This window comes from Dromaius novaehollandiae, chromosome 3, assembly GCF_036370855.1.
Source record: "Dromaius novaehollandiae isolate bDroNov1 chromosome 3, bDroNov1.hap1, whole genome shotgun sequence".
Lineage (NCBI taxonomy): Eukaryota > Metazoa > Chordata > Aves > Casuariiformes > Dromaiidae > Dromaius > Dromaius novaehollandiae.
In genome coordinates this window covers 59,578,274-59,596,137 of record NC_088100.1, presented here as the reverse complement: position 1 = coordinate 59,596,137, position 17,864 = coordinate 59,578,274, and the positions used below count along the sequence as shown (strand labels likewise).

General features: G+C 46.9%; 1 protein-coding gene and 1 long non-coding RNA gene across 6 annotated transcripts in view; one reads left to right on the top strand and one right to left on the bottom strand.

Moving 5' to 3' along the window:
* RSPO3 (R-spondin 3) overlaps positions 1-9,480 on the bottom strand; it is a 63,555-nt gene extending 54,075 nt beyond the window's left edge. The window contains exons 1-2 of one of the 5 annotated variants that reach the window (XM_064508953.1): positions 9,138-9,279; positions 61-217 (exon numbers count right to left, since the gene is read on the bottom strand). In XM_064508953.1, the coding sequence (XP_064365023.1) occupies positions 61-127 (67 nt within the window). In that variant the 5' untranslated portion in view covers positions 128-217; positions 9,138-9,279. Of the gene's footprint in view, positions 1-60; positions 218-8,146; positions 8,526-9,137 lie in introns of those variants that run through there. The other 4 variants (XM_064508956.1, XM_026105009.2, XM_064508954.1 and 1 more) reach the window with 4 other exon arrangements.
* Positions 4,703-5,639, top strand: LOC135327871 (uncharacterized). The gene is made up of 2 exons (XR_010388364.1): positions 4,703-4,857; positions 4,949-5,639. It is a non-coding gene; the product is annotated as an uncharacterized LOC135327871 (long non-coding RNA).
* Positions 9,481-17,864: the final 8,384 nt, after the last annotated feature.

The window sequence follows — 17,864 nt, the reverse complement described above, 5'->3', positions numbered from 1 at the left end:
TCCCGATATATACTTAACACAGACTTAGTAATGTAATGGCTTACTCATTCTAGGACATACATTCATAAGAAGCTGGAGTTTTAAAGCATGATTTGTATCTCTGTGAATCACTCAGATGAAAGAACATCGTATCCAGTCGTGGAAGAGAATAAGCACTCTCAAATCATACTAATTTTGGAGGTTGTGAGCAGCAGTGAATCCATATTCTTCGCCCTAGCTGTTCAATATAAATGAAAGAAAGACATGATGCCAACAGACAGAGGGCAATATTTTTGTCCACAGTCTGTCCAGGAGAATTTGGGTTTTTTGTATTTGCCTGTTACTCAAAATTATTTCTGAATTTTCTTAGAAAGTAATAGGTGGCCTAAGCAGCCATATGAATGTCCTGTTGCTGATAATCACTCAAAAGTGAATCCTATCAGTTGAATTCTTACTTCACTGAAGCTTCTCCTCAAAGGATAACTCAAATAGCACATTTAAGATTTTTTAGCAACTATAACCGCGGGCTTTGGTCTTAAAAATGCTTGTCCAGGATGTAGCACAAGTTACAGATTCTACGCTCTCATACAGAGTTCTACGTTCAGTTTTAATATACCCTTAACTCTGAAACTCATTAATTGCTGAACTCTTTGTAAAACTTGAACACAAACAACAAATGTGTGACAAATATGCAAAATGGAATGTATTTATTGCAAAATACCAAGCTGTGTAATATATTTATCTTCCTCGCACTCAAGGTCTGGTCTATTAGATTTTACAGTAATCCTCTATAAGCAGTCTGTGCACACAGTGCCCAGAATAAGAAGTTCTCATCTCAGTTGATTTTTTTTTCAGTTCTATGTTAAACTAACTCTTTCCGGAATCTTCATCTGCATGTATTTGCTAAATACATGCACTTACATCTTCTGACTCTCATGCTAAATAAATATCCTTTAACCCCACTTGTTTCTATTTCAGAGAGATAATTCTGTATTCAGCAATGAAATATAAAGTAAAAGTAAAATAAACAGCAACTCCTTATTCAGTGGCATAAAAAAGTAGTGAAATTAATTATGAACATTCTAGGAAAGGGTACAGGCAAGGTTATGAAACACTTGCCAACACTGGTATTTGTAATCTTTGTGAATAAGTAATGCAATAACACAGGGCAAGTGTGTGTGGGAGGCATGCTCCGAAGAAGCTGGCTGTTTTCCTCTCTGACCAGTTGAGCTGTTATGAGTAAAAAATGTTGTTTCTAAAGGAACCTGTAATAAATCCTTTGGGGAGTATTACATGTGCTGATAACACACATAAACCTTGTAAACATATTAAAGTGTCAGGTTTTAGTAGCTCTGGTTCATATGGATGTTTGTAAATGTTAGTGAAGAAATGCAATGGAAATCTTGTCACACAAGCTGCTTGCTCCCACATTCACATGAGATCCTTCTCCTCTGCCTTCCTCTTGAAAAGGAACCTCATTTTATACTTGAGATTAGGTAATGCTGAGGAAAAAATGCTCATGTCCTACCTCTACTGTCCCTTTCCACCAAAATGCTCCCAGGAGAGAAGCTGCTCCCCTGGTGAATTATGAGGCGAGAAGTGGGGTGGATGAGCTGGCGACTGACAGAGGATTTATGCTCTTCTGAGCAACCCTTCTTTGCGTAGCGATGCCCTCAGTCGATGCCTCAGTGCAAGTACAGTTTGCAGCCCTGACATCTAACTTGCCTTTTAGCATGCGGAAAGAGCTGGGCGCCTCCAAAAGGGATTGACAGAAAACAACACACTGACCAAGGAATTTTTAGGAATTTCTTAGGGAAATTCTGGAGCCAAACTGTGTCTCAAATGCTAGCTATCTATGGTGTATCCCTGGTCAGCACTGCAAGGACATGATTCTGTCAGCATCTGGTAGGCAGCCTGGCAAGCCAGTGTATTCTTTAATAAAACAAAATAGGACTCACTCTTTCCTTTTAAAACACACCAAGAAGGAGGCAGCAGCCTTGCTACCCTCAATGTTTCCCAAAACTTAGTGGCTAAAATATTCCACTGGGACCTGGAAATCTGGACTAAATTCATTCTTCTATCTGGCATGACTCTAGCCCATGTCAATCTGCTTGGATAAACTGGCTTTTGATATTCTGGATTTGCATGTAATCTCCGTTCCTTTGGTGGCATCTGTTCCACTTTGCGCAGAAGAGGCAAGGGCTCAGTGGGCCTGTGTAAATGAGCAGGCATGTGCATGAGTACCTTCCAATGTGAATAAGCAATTGCCTGCCAAGTGGGCAGTCCTGGGCTCCCTTTGGAAGAACTTCATTTTGTTTCACATTTTTTACCCAGGGTTTGTTTAAAAGAAAATCTCAGTCTTTGTAGAAGAGGCTCTCCATGGCTGCAGGAGGTCAGTGCCATTGCAGGCAAAGGCAGTAGCGTGAGTCTTAGTCACATCTCTCGCGTTCAGCTCCAGTCCCCTCTGCTGTGTTCTTGCCTAGGACCACTGGAGGAGTATACGTTCTGTAGCACCTTTTCTAGGCAGGTGCTATTTCTGATCGCGCAAGTAAATAATACCATTTAAAAATACATGATCTATAGTGTGTTGTCTTTAAAGCAAAGCACGTAAAAATGTTTATTAGTCAGCTGTCATATAACCATAGTTAAATTGCTTTTTTTTAAAAACAGCATTACTTATCACACTGTTCACTACAACAACAAAAATAAAGTTAAAGTAATCATTAATAAATCCTGCTGGACCCTGTTGGATCCTGCTTATTATGACAGCGTCTAATAAGTAATTGTTCTGCCATTGCAAGAAGCCCAGTTATTCAACTATTTATAGAAAAAAAAGTTGCTGCTCTTTTTTTGAAAAACAGAACTTGTTTTGCATGAGTAAGTATTCTCTGAATATTTTTATCTGTGGCATTGTTTGTGGTAATAGCAGACAGACAGACTTTTGTATAAAAATGTATATGGTTTCAGTTGCCTCTTGTCATCTGATAAGATTGCTTTGTTCTGAATTATTTTGGTAAAAAATTGGCAAAGTGATACTGAATAGTTCAGACTCTAAAATTAGAAACGAGACAAAAATATTATTTTTTTATTAGCTGATATATCTCTTTCACCAGGCTTTTACAACTTTTAAATTACTTTCAAGAGCAAATGGGACTGTTTACTGTAGAGGAAAAAGGTTTTTAAGAACCTCCATGGTTTTGATGGATGAGTTTTCCAAGTAGTCACAGTCTATAAATGATTAAATATGAAATGATAGGCAGCTTATTAATCTTAGTGAATAACAGCAACGGCCAAAGCAGCACACTCAGTTTATTCATGCGAAGACAACACGAACAGGCTAAATAACAGGTAACGAATAAGACTGATTTTGAAATCCAGGCTCAAATTTTATTACGTATATCTTCCCTTGTCTTCACTGAAAATTTTACAGTAAGAAGAAACAGACCAAGGATTTCCAAGGCTTGATACACTAATAACAAGACTTAACAAAGTTATCTGAGTTAACTTTATTGACTTCGGTCAGCAGATGGATTTGGCACAATAGGTGCAAGTAGTAAAATAGCTATTTTTTTCATACGCTTAAGGAAGATATTGCCTTCCAAATAGACTGTATATTACAGTTTTGAAAGGTGCAGAGCATTGTTTTCTCCTACAGAGGTATCTCACATATTTGGATCATGAAATTTTGCAAGTACTCGAGCACTGGAATTCTTCCCAACCCAAAATTTTTCTTGAGGTCCTGCAGAAAAAGAGCTCTCTCCAGCTCCAATGAAGTCCATGAGACTTTCTCTGTTGAGGCAGGTTCAAGCTCTAAAACCATTGCAGTAATGATAATAAAAATAATTTGTTCAGTGTGCTAAGAGAAATAGAGGAGTTTTTATATATTTTTTGATAAACCATTTTATATCAATGGCTTTGAGAATTTGTGGCCATACATACATTTCCAGTTTAACGTAATTTTAAATATAAGAAAATCCTTCAGCAGTTGGAAGAAACAAATTTGAAATTATCACCAGTTCAGATTTCAGATATAAAAGGTGAACTGGTCTCTAATGTTCTCTAGTCTCAATTGCTAAAGCTTTTGGGATAATAATATGTATTGTCCCACATACAGCTGATATACTTCAAGCACACATCTACATGCATATATACTTATTTTTTTAAAAAAAAGGCAAAATACCCCTATAGCTCTAATGCTTTCAGCAACAGGTAGTAATTTTCTAATATTTATTTATTTTAAATATCTCTATTACAGAAAGTGTTAACAGTTTATGAAAACATGATGAAACAGTTCTATGGCTGCTTTTGTTTCTAATGACTGTATTAGGAATTTTACGATCCGTTTCAAAACAAACAGGATCTCATCCAAAAATGAGAAATATATAAAAGTTTCATTGAAAAAATGATGCACTTGTCACCAGCAAAGTATTTACTCAGACAATATAAACATGCAATCATCACAGAAAAAAAAATCAGCGACACACAAATACTTTGAAAGAGAACTAACAGTGAATAATTTAATTCCACTCAAAGACAGATTCTTACTTGATGGCTGCTTGCTTGTCTAACTTCTGCTTTAAATTATTGCACTCAGATCTTAACTCATTTCTTAAAAAAAAAAAGGTCACAGCACCTATTTTGGTATGCAGTATTGGCATTGGCAGACCATGCCATGCCAATCCTATCTTAAGTTTAGATATTAAAAATATATATGCTGGGGGTGAAATATCAAAAGAAGTAAGTTTTCCAAAATGCAGTGTTCTTTTAATTAATAATGCAATTTGTCTTTTCTTGTTGAAAAGGAAGAAGTACATTTTATCTCTGTGTGAATGACAGCCTCCAGGAAGCTGTAGGAAATCCGAAGACACAATTCTGCCAGTAGGTCTTATGTCAGTTCTCTTCTGGTTTATTTTCGTGTAGCTATATTTTCAATCAGGCAGTTATGCATCTGCTATGATTTTGAATTCAGAAGCAGTCCCATGCAAACCAAGACGTGGAGGCAGAGCATTTGCAGGATGCAGCCCGCAGGCAGTGGCCGCGAGCAGAAGTGGAGGCTGGAAGACCTGCAGCGTGGCCTGACTGAACAGATGCTGGGGAGTGCGAACGAGCGGTACAGCACTGCGAGGAAAAGGCATGAGGCAATAGCCAACGTCAGATATGGATGGGCTACCAATAATATACATCGTGGTAGCCGTACGTCCAAATTGCCATTCCACTAATTCATGCTTCTACCGACAGTTCTACTCCCAGACGTAGGGCCTGTGGTGTGAATGCAGAATTTTCTAATTTTGTTTATTCCAAGGATTCCCAAATTTATTTTGTGGCCCACTGGTAGTCCACAGGGCCATGGCAAACAGTCTGCAGTTCATTCACAGAGCCGTGTCAAATAATACTCCACTTCTGTCAATTAAAAGGTCACAGAGAAAGGTGTACAACCTTACACTAGTAACTTCAGTCTGTACTAAATTTTGAGGATTGGTGGTGATCTGTAGAGCCAAATATTTTGGAACTATTGACTTAATCCTGCTTCTCTTTTAAGCAAACTTTACTCACTGGCAGGGCTGTAGAATTTCTCATTTATTATTATATCAGTCTATACTTGTTGCATATTAATCTCTTTTGTAGGACCTGAACAAGCAACTTAACTTGTTAATCTTAAGTGGCTTATCACAGTAAAAAAACACTGACTCTTTGCTACCCATACATTTGCTTTTACACTTTTACTGATTGTGTCAGCTTGTCTAATTTAGGACCCAATCTTCTGTTTGCCCTCCATTGTTGACTTCAGATGAGTTTTGCCTCCATACAGATGACAATACATTTAGTACAGATCATGAGACAGAAATTTAGGATGCTTAAACTAGTAACTTCAGAATAAACTAGTAACTAAGAGTTTGGGAAGTGAAAGAAATGCAGATCAGGCTTTTGCTTCAAGACCTAGTCCTTCTGCTGGGATAAATCAACAAAGGAAACTTCAATTTATACCAGCTGAAAGTCTGGCCCAACATATTCTGACCTAGTCGGTTCAGGCTTTATTATATTTTCTCTTAAAATGTTGTAGTCCACAATGTAATTAATAAAATGTGGACTTGGATATTTTATGGAAAGAAGTAACACAGGCTCATCACTGCTCACAGACTGACTGCTTGATGGTAAGTAGTTTGTACGGTACTTAAAAAAACGTAAGTAGAATAGAAATTTGAAAGTGCTCCCCTAACAATGGGTCGAAGACTTGTGCTTAAGGGAGACTAACTCCGCAAAAGGAACAAAAGTCCAGAGAAAATCTTCAATGTAATAGACAGATGAATTTGACAGGTGTTTTCCTTATCATATCACATTGTCAGTTTTTTTGAGTTACATTACGCACTAATAGCAATTCATAGGTTCGTAAGGCCAAAATAATCAGTGCAAATGGTGACCCCAACCTCTTTTATAGTAACTTTCATAAACATTCACGCTGTAATTTTTGCTTCACACCCAATAACCAGTAGTTAAAGCACGTTTTACAGTCAGCCTGATTTGAGGACCTCAACCGGTGGAGGATCTACACCATATGTAGGGGAGAAGTTCTGATGGTTATTTATCTCCACTGCCAAAAATAATGAGCCATATTTCCATTCTGTTTGTAGCTTTGACTTTTCAGCCACTTGTTCTGCTGTGCACTTAGCGTAACTCTGGTATGTGAAATGTAAAACTCTGAGCGAGTACCCGCTACCGTCTTCATTTCGTACCACCCAGCGGAATTATTCGGAGCCAGCGTTTCCAACCCGACTTCCCGAAAATTACGCTGCTAGGGAGGGGGGCCGAGAAGGGCCTGGGCAGCACCCTGCCCCGCAGCAGTGCCATGCTCGCCGGTCCCAGCGGCCCTTTCTGCTGGTACACCACATCCACGGAGGAAAAGCGCTTGCTTTGCACGCTCAGGCGCGCACGCTACGCACACGTGAGAGCAAGCAGCGGTGCAACCCCCCGCCCCGGGGCGCGCCGGCGCCCTGCGCCGGGCAGCGGCTGCACCGGGCCGAGCCGAGCCGCACCGGGCCGGGCCGAGCCGAGCCGGGCAGCGCCCGGCCGCACCTGCCGCCGCGGGCTGCCCGCCGCGGCACAGGACAGCAGAGGTCGCCGCTGGCCCGGCGCTGGCCCCGGGGCGGCGCGGCCCGGCGCGCACCAGGTGCTCCCGGCCGCCCCCGCCGCCCCCCAGTGCGCGGCCCCGACGGCGGGGGCCGGAGCAAGACGGGGGACAGGGGGTCCCGCGCCCCACGGGGCACCCCGGCCTCTGCCCGCCGCGCCGCGGCTGAGCCTGTGCGCCCGGCGGGGGCCGGCGCGGTGCCCCCTCGGCCGGAGTGAGGGGGCGCGGAGCAGCCGCAGCGTCGGGTCCCGCGGCCGCCAGGGCTGAAAGGAGCGGGTGGGAAGCGGTGGAGGCCGCGAAGCTGTCCCTTGCCAAGGATAATAAATCGGATGCCCTGACATGTTTTACTTAGCCCTCAGTGCCGCCTTGCCGGGCGGTCGTGGGGGTCGGAGGGCTGGAGCCCCTGGATCTCTCTCGCACTCCGCTCCACTTTAGGGGCACTTTAGGTGAATCAGACCTTGTGTTCGGGAGGCACATCATACAAAGGAGGCTTTTCTCAAGGACTAACCATGCCATGCAGGGGAAGGGAGCGAGGGCCAGGAAAAAAAGAAATAATATATATATACACACATAGTAACCCCCCCCGTCCCCTATGCGAGGAAATAACCAAATGCATTTCTTGCTGTTTAAACACAGGCTGTCGTGTTTTATGACTTTTCCTCCGTATCTGCAGCTGTCAGGGAAAAAGGACAGAAATGAACAGCCCCTTCCACACGCTAGGTGCTCAGAAAGGGCCTCCCTCTCCCCAGAAAAGGCGGCGGGTCCGACGCAGGCGAGTGGAGTCCGGAGCAAAGGGCACGTCCCGCCGCCACCCGCTGCTGTATCCCAGCGCCTCCCGTCTTCAGCACCTCCTTGGCCGTCCCCGGCGGGCTCTGCCCCGCAGCGCACGGGGGTCAAAGCGGACCCAGGGCCTCGGACCTGGCCGGAGCTCCCCGGCGGCCAACCCGCACCAGAGCTCCGCGCGAAACCTCCCTCTGCATCGGGTGCCACCCTGGCCCCATCGCAGCCCCAGCCCCACACGCACATCACGCCTCTGCCCCACACCTGGACAGCGACCTCTTTGCCAGCTGCTTTGAAATGGGGTTCATCCGCCGTCGCCTCGCTTTCCTCTCTGCCCGAGGCCGGGCGGTGATCCCGCAGGACGCTCCTCGCTGCTGGCCAGACCGGTCTCCCGCATTGCTCGGTCCGGGGAGCAGCGCCCGGGAGCTGCCGCTGCCGCCCGAGCCGGCACAGCGCCCCGGCGTCGCCCCCTCGCCCGGCCGCCGCCGTCGGCGGGGCTCCCGGCTCCCTCCTGCTGCCCCCGCACCCGGCGGCTGCCTGCGGGAGTTGTCGGGGGCTGGCCTAAGTCAGAAAAGAAGAACAGCCTTCATCCCAGGGGCGTCTAACGAAAAGAAAAAATCAGGGGCTACAGCCCCCGAGGCAGGGCCGGTAGCCCGGGGGCTTCCCGGACGGGGCCGCCGTCGCGACCAGGCGCGAGCAGAGGCTGGAAACCGGCGGGACCCGGCAGCGCCGCGACCCCCCCGACCCACCGCTGGGCATCGCTCGGCGGTGAAGCTTCATCTATAGCATCAGTCTATAGCAAGGAATAAAGTTTTTCTGGGGGGAGAGATATACTCTCCCCATCCTCCCCCAAACTGCTAAATGGTAACTGGGGGTGGAGAAAGGCTTTAAGGTATCACGGCAAAAAGTTACCTGTCGTGTCACCGTGCTTTACCCTGAGAAAGTGGAAAGAGCTAAGAAGGGACGTTCACCCTTAAAAGACGTTAAAATAAAAAGCAGCACACGCAGGTCTTCCCGGAGCCGCGCCTGCTCAACCCGGTGAGTTGAGAGAGAAAAGCAGAAAGGCATCAAAAATCTCCTTCATCCCTCCAACTCAATGAAACTCTCTGCAAATCCGCTCACTCTCTTTGCGGGCGTGGGACTTGCCTGCTAGCTCGCTAGCAAAGGCGTCAGGGGCACAAGAAGCTCCCGGACAGGTGAACAGCACAACGAGAGGAAGCAGAAGTTATCAAAGTATAAATCTCTTCGCACTTACTTCTTCCCTGTCGCCGGACCCTGGAGGCGTGCTGGCTGCCAATGTATTCCATAAAGTTCAAAGTGATAAAAAACCAAGAAATCAGTCGCAATTGCATAGTAACCCTTGGAGAGTTCGGCTTTTCTTCTCCTTTTCTTTCTTTTTTTCTTTCCTTTAAAAAAAATGGGGGGGAGGGGGCAAGGGATGAACACGGCAGCAGAAATACCTGCACTGAGATCCAAAGCTCAGCTGGGCTTGGTTGGTAGCTTTTGCCTTTCCCCCCCCCCTTTTTTTTCTTCTTCTTCTTTTTTTTTTCCCCTCCGCTTTTCCTATTGCACTTTCCAATCGTCCGCCTCGCTACCTGCCGCAGACCTCAGGGGGGAGTCAGCAGCGGGAAGGAGCCGTGCAGCCGCCGCCGGGGTCCATGCCGGGGCGCTGGGCGGCAGCATGTTGCGGGGGTGCCGGGCTGCGGGGGGCTGGTGCGCGCCCGTGTGTGCGCCGGGCGGGCGAGGTGCCGACAGCACGGATGGATGGATGGCGGCGGCGGAGGAGTGCGGAGGGCGGGAGCGGCGGGGGGAGGAGGAGGACTCAGCCCCGCCGCCGCCGCGCTCCGCACCGCCCGGCCCCGCACCTCGGGCCCCGCCGGGCGCAGGTGGGACCGGCCCCCCGCCGCCGCCGCCGGGAGCCGCCCGCCGCCACCCCCGCGGCGCCCCGGGGAGAGCCCGGGGCCGGGAGGCGGCGGCCGAGCCGGGAGGCGGCGAGCCGGGGCCGGCCCCGAGGGCCCCGGCGCCGGGAGGGGGGCAGCTCGGGGCTCCCCGCCGCCCGGGCGAGCCCACCGCCCCCCCTCCCGCGGGCGGCCGCGCACGGAACATCCTGCGCGGGCGGCGCGGACGGGACGGGAGGTCCCGCTGCGCTCCCCGCTGCCGCCTCGGCCTTCCCGCGGGCCCCGCGGAGGTGTGCGCGGAGCGGGGGCGCCCGCGGAGCTGCCGCCAGGCCGCGGGGAGGGGGCTCCCCCTTGGCGAGCGGCGACGGGACGGTTTGCTTGGGCTTTTCCCCGCGGGGGGGACAGTGAAGCATCCCCCCCCCCCCCATTGCCTAAATCTGCCCTCCCGCGAGTGGAGACGGGGAGACGGAAGGGGGGGGGCGGAGGGGTGTCCCCAGTCTGTCCCCCTCAGTTGTCGCTTTGCCTTTTCCCCCCAGTGGCAGAGATTGTCCTGGATGGGACAGAGCAAAGCAACGAGCCCCGTCGGGGGCCGGGGTCCGCCTCCGCCCCCCGAGGAGAGGCGGCCCGGGCCGGGGGCGCCCGCAGCCGCCGCCCTCCCTGCGGCCGGCACCTTCCCCGGGTCCCCGGCAGCGAGGGCGCAGCGCCGGCCGCCCCTCGGCGAGGCGCAGCCTGCGGCTTGACAGGAGGGGATCGCGTTTCTTTTCCCCGGCAAGGACTGGGGATGGGGATGGGGGGGGAAGGGGAGGGCTAGAAAGGGAGAGGGGGACTGATTCAGGGGGAATCAGCGGCTTTGCTGAGCCCGTTCTTGCTCTGCTCCTTATCTCTGCGGCTGTCGCTGGGAAGGGAGAGAAAGCCAGATAAAGCGACGTGGTCACATCAGGAACCTCTATAACGTGCGGAGCAGCCACTCTGTTTGTAACCGTTTTCCTCAGCCTCTCCCCACGCTGCCCCTCTCAGAGCTGTTAAATGTCTGTACCATAAAATGTGGGGGATTTAAAGGTCTGTGGGAGGCTCTCTTTGAAAAGGACTCTGGGGAAAGTCTTTCTAATCCAGGATACTTGAGCCGGATGGGGTGGGATTGCCAGAGAGGCATAAAATAAAAGTAATTCGGCAGACAAGCTGAGGGGCTACTCTTGACAAGAAGAAAGCGTCTTCGCCTCTTGCATTTTGTTTTGCTTTGACGGAGATGGAGGCTTCTCGTGTGTTAGTGCGTGTGTGGAAATTTCTGAGCAAGCCGAGCAAGTGGCGTAAATAAACAAGGCTGGGGAGAAAGGATGGGACACGTGTGTGAGCCAACCTGCAGCCAGCCAGCCAGCTTGCTTGAGCAGCGCTTAGCACCAGTCGGCAGAGAAAGCATGTCAAAAAATAAACGGTCCGCGAGAAACATAAGGAAAACATTAAACAAACGGGGAGTGCATTCCCTCTCCTTGCCCTGACAAAGCATGGCTGAGAAATGCTGCTTGCTGCGCCTCCAGCCCCTTCCCTTCCCTGCCGTGTCCCAGCTGGAGCGTGGACATGTGGGGCGGACACGGTGGGAGACAGACCTGGGCACCGCGTGGGTCACCCAAAAGCATCGGCGAAACTAGCTTTTGCAGCGTGCGGACTGAGGGCCAAGCAGAAGGGCAGCAGCACGCATGAGCGGCCAGCGGGGGAGGGGAGAGGGTCCGTTGTTCGCTGTGGACGAGGAGCAGAGCTGCAGAGCGGGGAGAAAACAAAAGCTGCGCCTTGAGTCAGGATGGGATCTGAGAAGAGACAGGGAGGCAGAGTGAGAGGACACCCAGGTTACCCCTCCAAAACATCTCTGTTAGGCTAGAAACCCCAACAGCAATAACAAACTGAACCCATAAACAGTTACTGCAGCCCTGTGATAAAGGGAGATTTATATTGCTGAAATGTGTGGAAGGAGCTCGTTCCAGAGCGAAACTCTGGCGTGCAATTTTGTGTTTATGTCGCTCATCATGATGAGATATCGGTGGCAAAGTTCACGCTGACATCAGCTATTGCAAGGCAGAGCCAACAGGCAGGGCCGGGGCGCTCGGAGCCGCACAGCTGCGCGTGGGCCTGCAGCGGCAGAGCCGGTGGACTGCAGGTGGTGGGGGAATGGGGTTTGCAAGAAACCCCGCTCTTGCCAGGGCAAAGAAGAGCCAGGCGCACACACAGCCGCAAGAGCTGCTTGTAATATTTCTTTGCAGCTGAAACCAATGAATCAGAAATGGCTCCTAGAGTGTTTTTGTGCGTGGCTCTATTTTTGATTTTACTAAAGAGGGTGGGGAGTGGGGAGAGAGGCTGAAGGTCCATATAGCTTCCAGAAAGTCGAGGATTTCGAAGCCCTCTGTTTTACTGAACGGTCATTAAAACCAGCAGCAGGAGACTCTAAAATCGGCTAGGTGTTGTTTTTAAAATCAAAAAAAGGATCTGCTAATCAAAGAGGACTAGTGTGCAGTGGTTTCACTATTACAGCTCCTGCCAAGTGGTTTTTCTATGCAACTTTCCATAATGAAAAAAACTCTTTTCAGTTTTCACAATAACTATTACATTGGACAAAAAGGAGGTGGGATCAAGATGCCCAGATTATATCCAAAATAAGACTTTAAGATAATAATATTCAATTAATAGCTGATACTGTGCTGGTTTAAAATGGCACTCCAGTCATAAAAACTAGCCATGTGAACAGGACAGCTGAATACTAACCCTTTGTCATTCTTCTCTAGACTGGAAATAGTTTGTGTAAGTGAACAAAAGGGTCATTAATTTGCCTTTTCAACTTGGGAAACACAGTAAAAGAAATAAAGGCCTTGGATTACTTCTGATACATAACTTGAAAATGGAAAGAAACATACTGTGTCAAATACAATTTCCTTATTTTTTAGGTGCTGCTCATGGTGCAGATTGCATAGATCGGATGCCTGCTGCTGAGGCGTTATCCACAGCAACATCCCTGTCGGCTGCGGTCAGCAATGCCTGCTGATGTGAGAAGGGTTAGAGGACTGGAGCAGTCACCCTGAGCAAAGGTTGCACAATCCCGCACATTCACTATTTGTTAAATGCTAGCAATATTCTTGGCACTATGCAGGACCCCAAGTCATGACAGTCTTTGCCCCAGATTTTTTTCTGTACAAGCTAAAAGAGGCAGGCAGAGAGTAGGCAAGACATGCAGAGAAGTACACATATAGATGGATTAACCCAAATTGCATATATACAGGAATATATGTAAATACGTGTGTGCATGTATACATATACATATATATGCATGTGTGTGCCTGTATAATGACTCTTTCCCATATTCCTAAATCTGACAGTTATTTCATTTCTCTGTTTCCTAACATAACTCATTTGTTCTTTAGTCATATTCAATTTAGGAGGTTAATCTTCTGTAACATGGTGAGCATTCTCAAAAGCTGTTAATATCACAAACAGAGGATTACGATTGCATAGTCTAAATAAACCAAAATATATGAGTGATGAGAAATGATTTACTCACAGTAAGTTGAAACTACGAGAATTTGTCTGTGTGCTTTTTTTTTTTTTAAATGATTCCTAAAGATCTAGTCCTAAAGATCTTTAATAATGTCTTTATGCTCCAGATATTTAAAAGATGTGATGGCAGAATGTTAATAAAACATGCAGTAGGGAACAATCCTACATTGGCAATGAATAGACTAGATGACCTGGTTGGTTTTTCCCATCTCTGACTTGTGCAATTCTGTCATTGTAATAAAATCTCCATGTAATCAAAGAAAGTTTTGCCTTTGTCAAGTCTGCAGGATCGGGCCCTAAATTAATATGTCAGTCTGGACTATCCCTCAGCCTGGGCCAAGTCCAAAGCCTGCTGCTGTCAGCTTGACCCATCATCAGTCTGAGAGAGGTTTGGATCTGGTCTTCTGGATAATAATGGAAGGCAGCTGACTCGTTTTATTGTACATAGGGGAAAAAAAGCATATTTGAGGGGAAAAAACACAAAGGCAAATTCTGCAGTACAAACACTCCAGATGCAGTTCAGTCCAGAAAGTCCAAGAGGAAGGCCTCAAAATGAAACCAAGAATGTTTTGGCACAGAGGAAATTTTAGCAGTCAACAGGAGGACAATCAAACCTTACTACGTCACTCTTTCCCTGTATTCATCTATCAGTTAGTTGTCTCTTGATTGCAATCAGACTGTAAAACCTTTGGGATGCAGACCAGCTTTTTGTTCTGTGTTTGCACAGTCTGTGCCTGGAGTATCTATGATCTACCACTAAAAATCTAAGTATTGTCATGGGTGTATCCATGTAGTTTGGGTATAAGTACTCAGGCCAGAGTAGAAGTGATTAATGTAAGTGCTTTCGTAAGTGATGTATGCTAAGTTGAAAAAAATGCTTTTGGTCTAGAATAAGTTTAACCACACAGAAAGTAATACCAAAAAAACGCACCTTTTTAAATTCGTGCATTAGTTTATACAAATTTATTTTTCCTGTGCTGACAGCCTGTAAGGTAGAACTGTAACTAGGTAAGACTGGAGGATATGAGTAATGAAAAACAAAAGTTTCCACGGGACTCTGACACATCCATTCATCTATGTGTTGGCTTTCCTATGATTCTAGTATTTAGGAGGATGACTCACTGCATCTAAGTTAGGAACCTAAACACTTTCTCACTTTGGCTGTGTTTCCAGTGAAGTTATTGGGTGACAATGTCAGCCTAAGTAGATCAGACACTTGCCCAAGGGATTTATTCATTTGCACTTCCTGTGCTGGCACAAGCCTTAGCAGTATGCTGGATTAGGGAAATGAGCTGGCTGAAAAAAAGAAATCCTGCAAAAAATTGGTTTCTTTTCAGCAGGTTCGGTTCCCTAATCCAGTTCACTGTGAGGAGCTAGGAATGGAAAGCCTGATATGTAGAACAGAAAGTAGGGGTAGAGAGTGTCTCAGAGGGATTGATTCAGCAGTCTCACTGCTGGAGGTAAAATGATGGATGTCCTTCAGAATGGCAGGGAATAAAGAAGCCTGCGTCTGTTTGTCCTGTTTACTCGCCTGGTATGGATGATGTGTGTATTGCCCTGGATGTATACAGATGAACAGGTAGACACAAGGGAAGATGACAGTATATGATGTGGCGTTCATGTGCTGAAATTCCAGCTGTCCAGAAGAGCCTCATCTGATTGTCATGAAGTGCACACATATGCGGTGCTGCAGGGCTGGAGATAGCCCAGTTCTGAGGAGGAACTGAGCAGTCACAACATGAGGAGCAGACCATGCAAACGTGGGGTGCCCTGCACTGGGCTAGCACAGCTGTACTGCAGTGCAAAGGGTAGCAAGAATCCTGGCTGAGAGAGACAAAAGGGGTCTTGGGTCCTGTGTTAATAAAAATAGTGCAACAGCAGCATTGCTGCTCCTGAACAGGCATGTCAGGGTTGGCAGACTATGCTGCCTGCCTGACTGCTGTTATCCCAGCTTCCTGACATCCTTCTTTACTACTTCAGCACTGCAACCGCCAAGTGTAGCTCTGGGCTCTTTCCATAGTCTCAAAGAGGGCAGGTCATCTTGGAGGATGAGACTTTCAAAAAACATGCATTAAACATGGCTTTTATGTAGTTAATTCTTCCTCAGCTTCCTCACCATAGTCTACAGGGAAACCTTTATCTCACTTATTAACCTCATGTGCCATGTACTGCTGGCTGATGTGGTGCCTGGTGCATTGCTGTGTAGTCAAAAGCTGTCTCCCACAGCCTGGCACCATGCTCAGCAGAGACCTGCAGGTTATCACAGACACCTGGTGCAGTTGAGCACCACAGCCCTTCTCCACCATGCAGCATGACCCACATCCTTTTCCACTGTGTTGCAGGAGTTCACACATGTCTGAAGAAGAAGAAGAATGAGCTGGAAACAGTTGTTGTTGTTCCACTAGCCATACTTTGTGGCACTTAATTAGAATTTTATCAAGTGGAGACAACTATTACACTCTTTAAAACATTTTAAGAGGTACTCTTGTACTAGATGTCAGTAAATGCTTCTCTGACATTTATGCTAGGAGATATCTCAGTAATAGATGATTGCATTAGGCAGATAATGCTACACAGTGAAGCAGCAATTCTGTAACCAAATGTGCCTGTTTATTTCAGGGTGTAAATTGAAGGTCCTGCAAGACTGTGAAAGAAGATGATGAGGAAGGATGTTCTGTACTTAATTCTGATGTGCCAGAGCTTGGCCCTCTGTTCAGAAGAACATTTAAGCACAGACTAATGTCAATCCCTATTTTGCAGAGCCTGAAACAAATGTATATATTGCACTGACATCGTTTGAACTGAAATATGCATTTAGGTGGTAATGATAGTGCCTTTGCTTAGTGGTTAGGATATGCAGCCAGGAGATAGGAGTTTTCTGCTCATATGACCATTTCTGTTTAATGTGAAATGTGTAAACCATCTTAAGAGACACAGAAATTAAGACTTCACTTGACGTGGCTTAAAATATTGTAGCAATGTAACTGTGCAGGCCACAGTTCTTTCTCATATGGGGGCTGTGGGCTGGTAATGGTTTTGTAATGTGGAGGCTCCGCTAAAGTAATATCAACATCTACTATGTCGAACCAACTGCAAAACAGGCATTAGTTAAAACTTCAGAGCTGGGAGTTAATGAAAGATGCAGGCATCTTCTGCCTAGGAATAACAATTCCTATCTTTTAGGCATATGATTTTGCACGTGACACACAGAACTCAGTGTCAGATGCTTGAATTCTCTCTAAAATCTGTGGGAACAGCTGCACCCCTCCAAAAGGTTATAACAACCAACTTTCATCCTGAACTGAGAGCCACCAGGAGCTGACTGGGAGGAAACCCCAAGTGCAATCTGAGCCACTGTTTTTCCACCTAGCTGAATATCTGTCCATGCCTGATCCAGCCAGCCTGCCCACATCTGGGTAGAAATTCAGGCCCTTTCTTTCAAACAACTGAATCAGCTTTCTTGTCTTTCAAAGTCGACTGACAGGAGATTGTCACCTTCAGTATAATATCCCAAATGGCAATGAAACTTGGCCAGGGTGTGGAGCTGTACTCCATGCATATTCTCAGCATGAGCATGATCCAGGGTTGCCCTTCTGCACCCCGGACTCCAGGCTATGGGATATTTCAGCTGCGGTCACCCCACAGGCTGCCTGTCACCACCATGCTGCGATGGTGCAAAGGAGGACAGATTTGTGGGGTCAGAACATTAGAGGGAGCCTATTTTAAGCCAAATCAAACAAAGTCTTAATTTCTGTCTCTCTTTTGTGAGCAGAAAACTGGTATCTCCTGACTGCATATCGTAGCCACTAAGCAAATTACCATTACAACCATCATTGCCATTTCTGGCTTCCATCCCTGTTTTATGAAGTTATCACACTGCTTGTTGAGAGGAGTCCTGCTCTGCTGGTGGCTGGGTCTAGTCCCTCAGAAAATTCATGCTCTGATTTGCTTGGCCTTGGACCACAACCTACTCACCCAGGATCCCTGCCTGCATTGGCTCTGGGTCTCTGTGGAGGCTAAAGTCAAATGTTTACCCCAAACAAGGAAGGATGCTTTGAATTTAATTAGGGGTTTCTAGAGTAAGCTGCTGCTGAGACATGGTTCCTAGATCACAACCTTTTATGTAGCCATCAAAGCCCCTCTTTGGATCAAACTTCTCATACCAACCAATTACTGTGCTTGTGGCATTATACCCAGTAATAACACTCAGGACATAGCAGGGAAGAGTTTCGTGGTTCCTTACATGAAAGTGTCCCACCAACCTGCCTTCTAAAAGTGAAATAAAATATCCAGCTGCTTAACCTGCGAGTAATGTACCTTTATAATTAACTATTTGAGAGGGCTCTAGTATCCACAGATTCACAAAAAAAAAAAAAAAAAAAAAAAAAAAAATCTAGAGTGTGTTTTATAGCAAGACTTCAAAATCATTATGAAATTGTGTCTTCCTGACAAAACATTTATTCATATTTTATGGAGTTAGTGTTGCGTATCAACAACAGTAGCTTCTGCAACTTTGGTGCCAGGCTATTTAACCAAAGTCAAGCTGT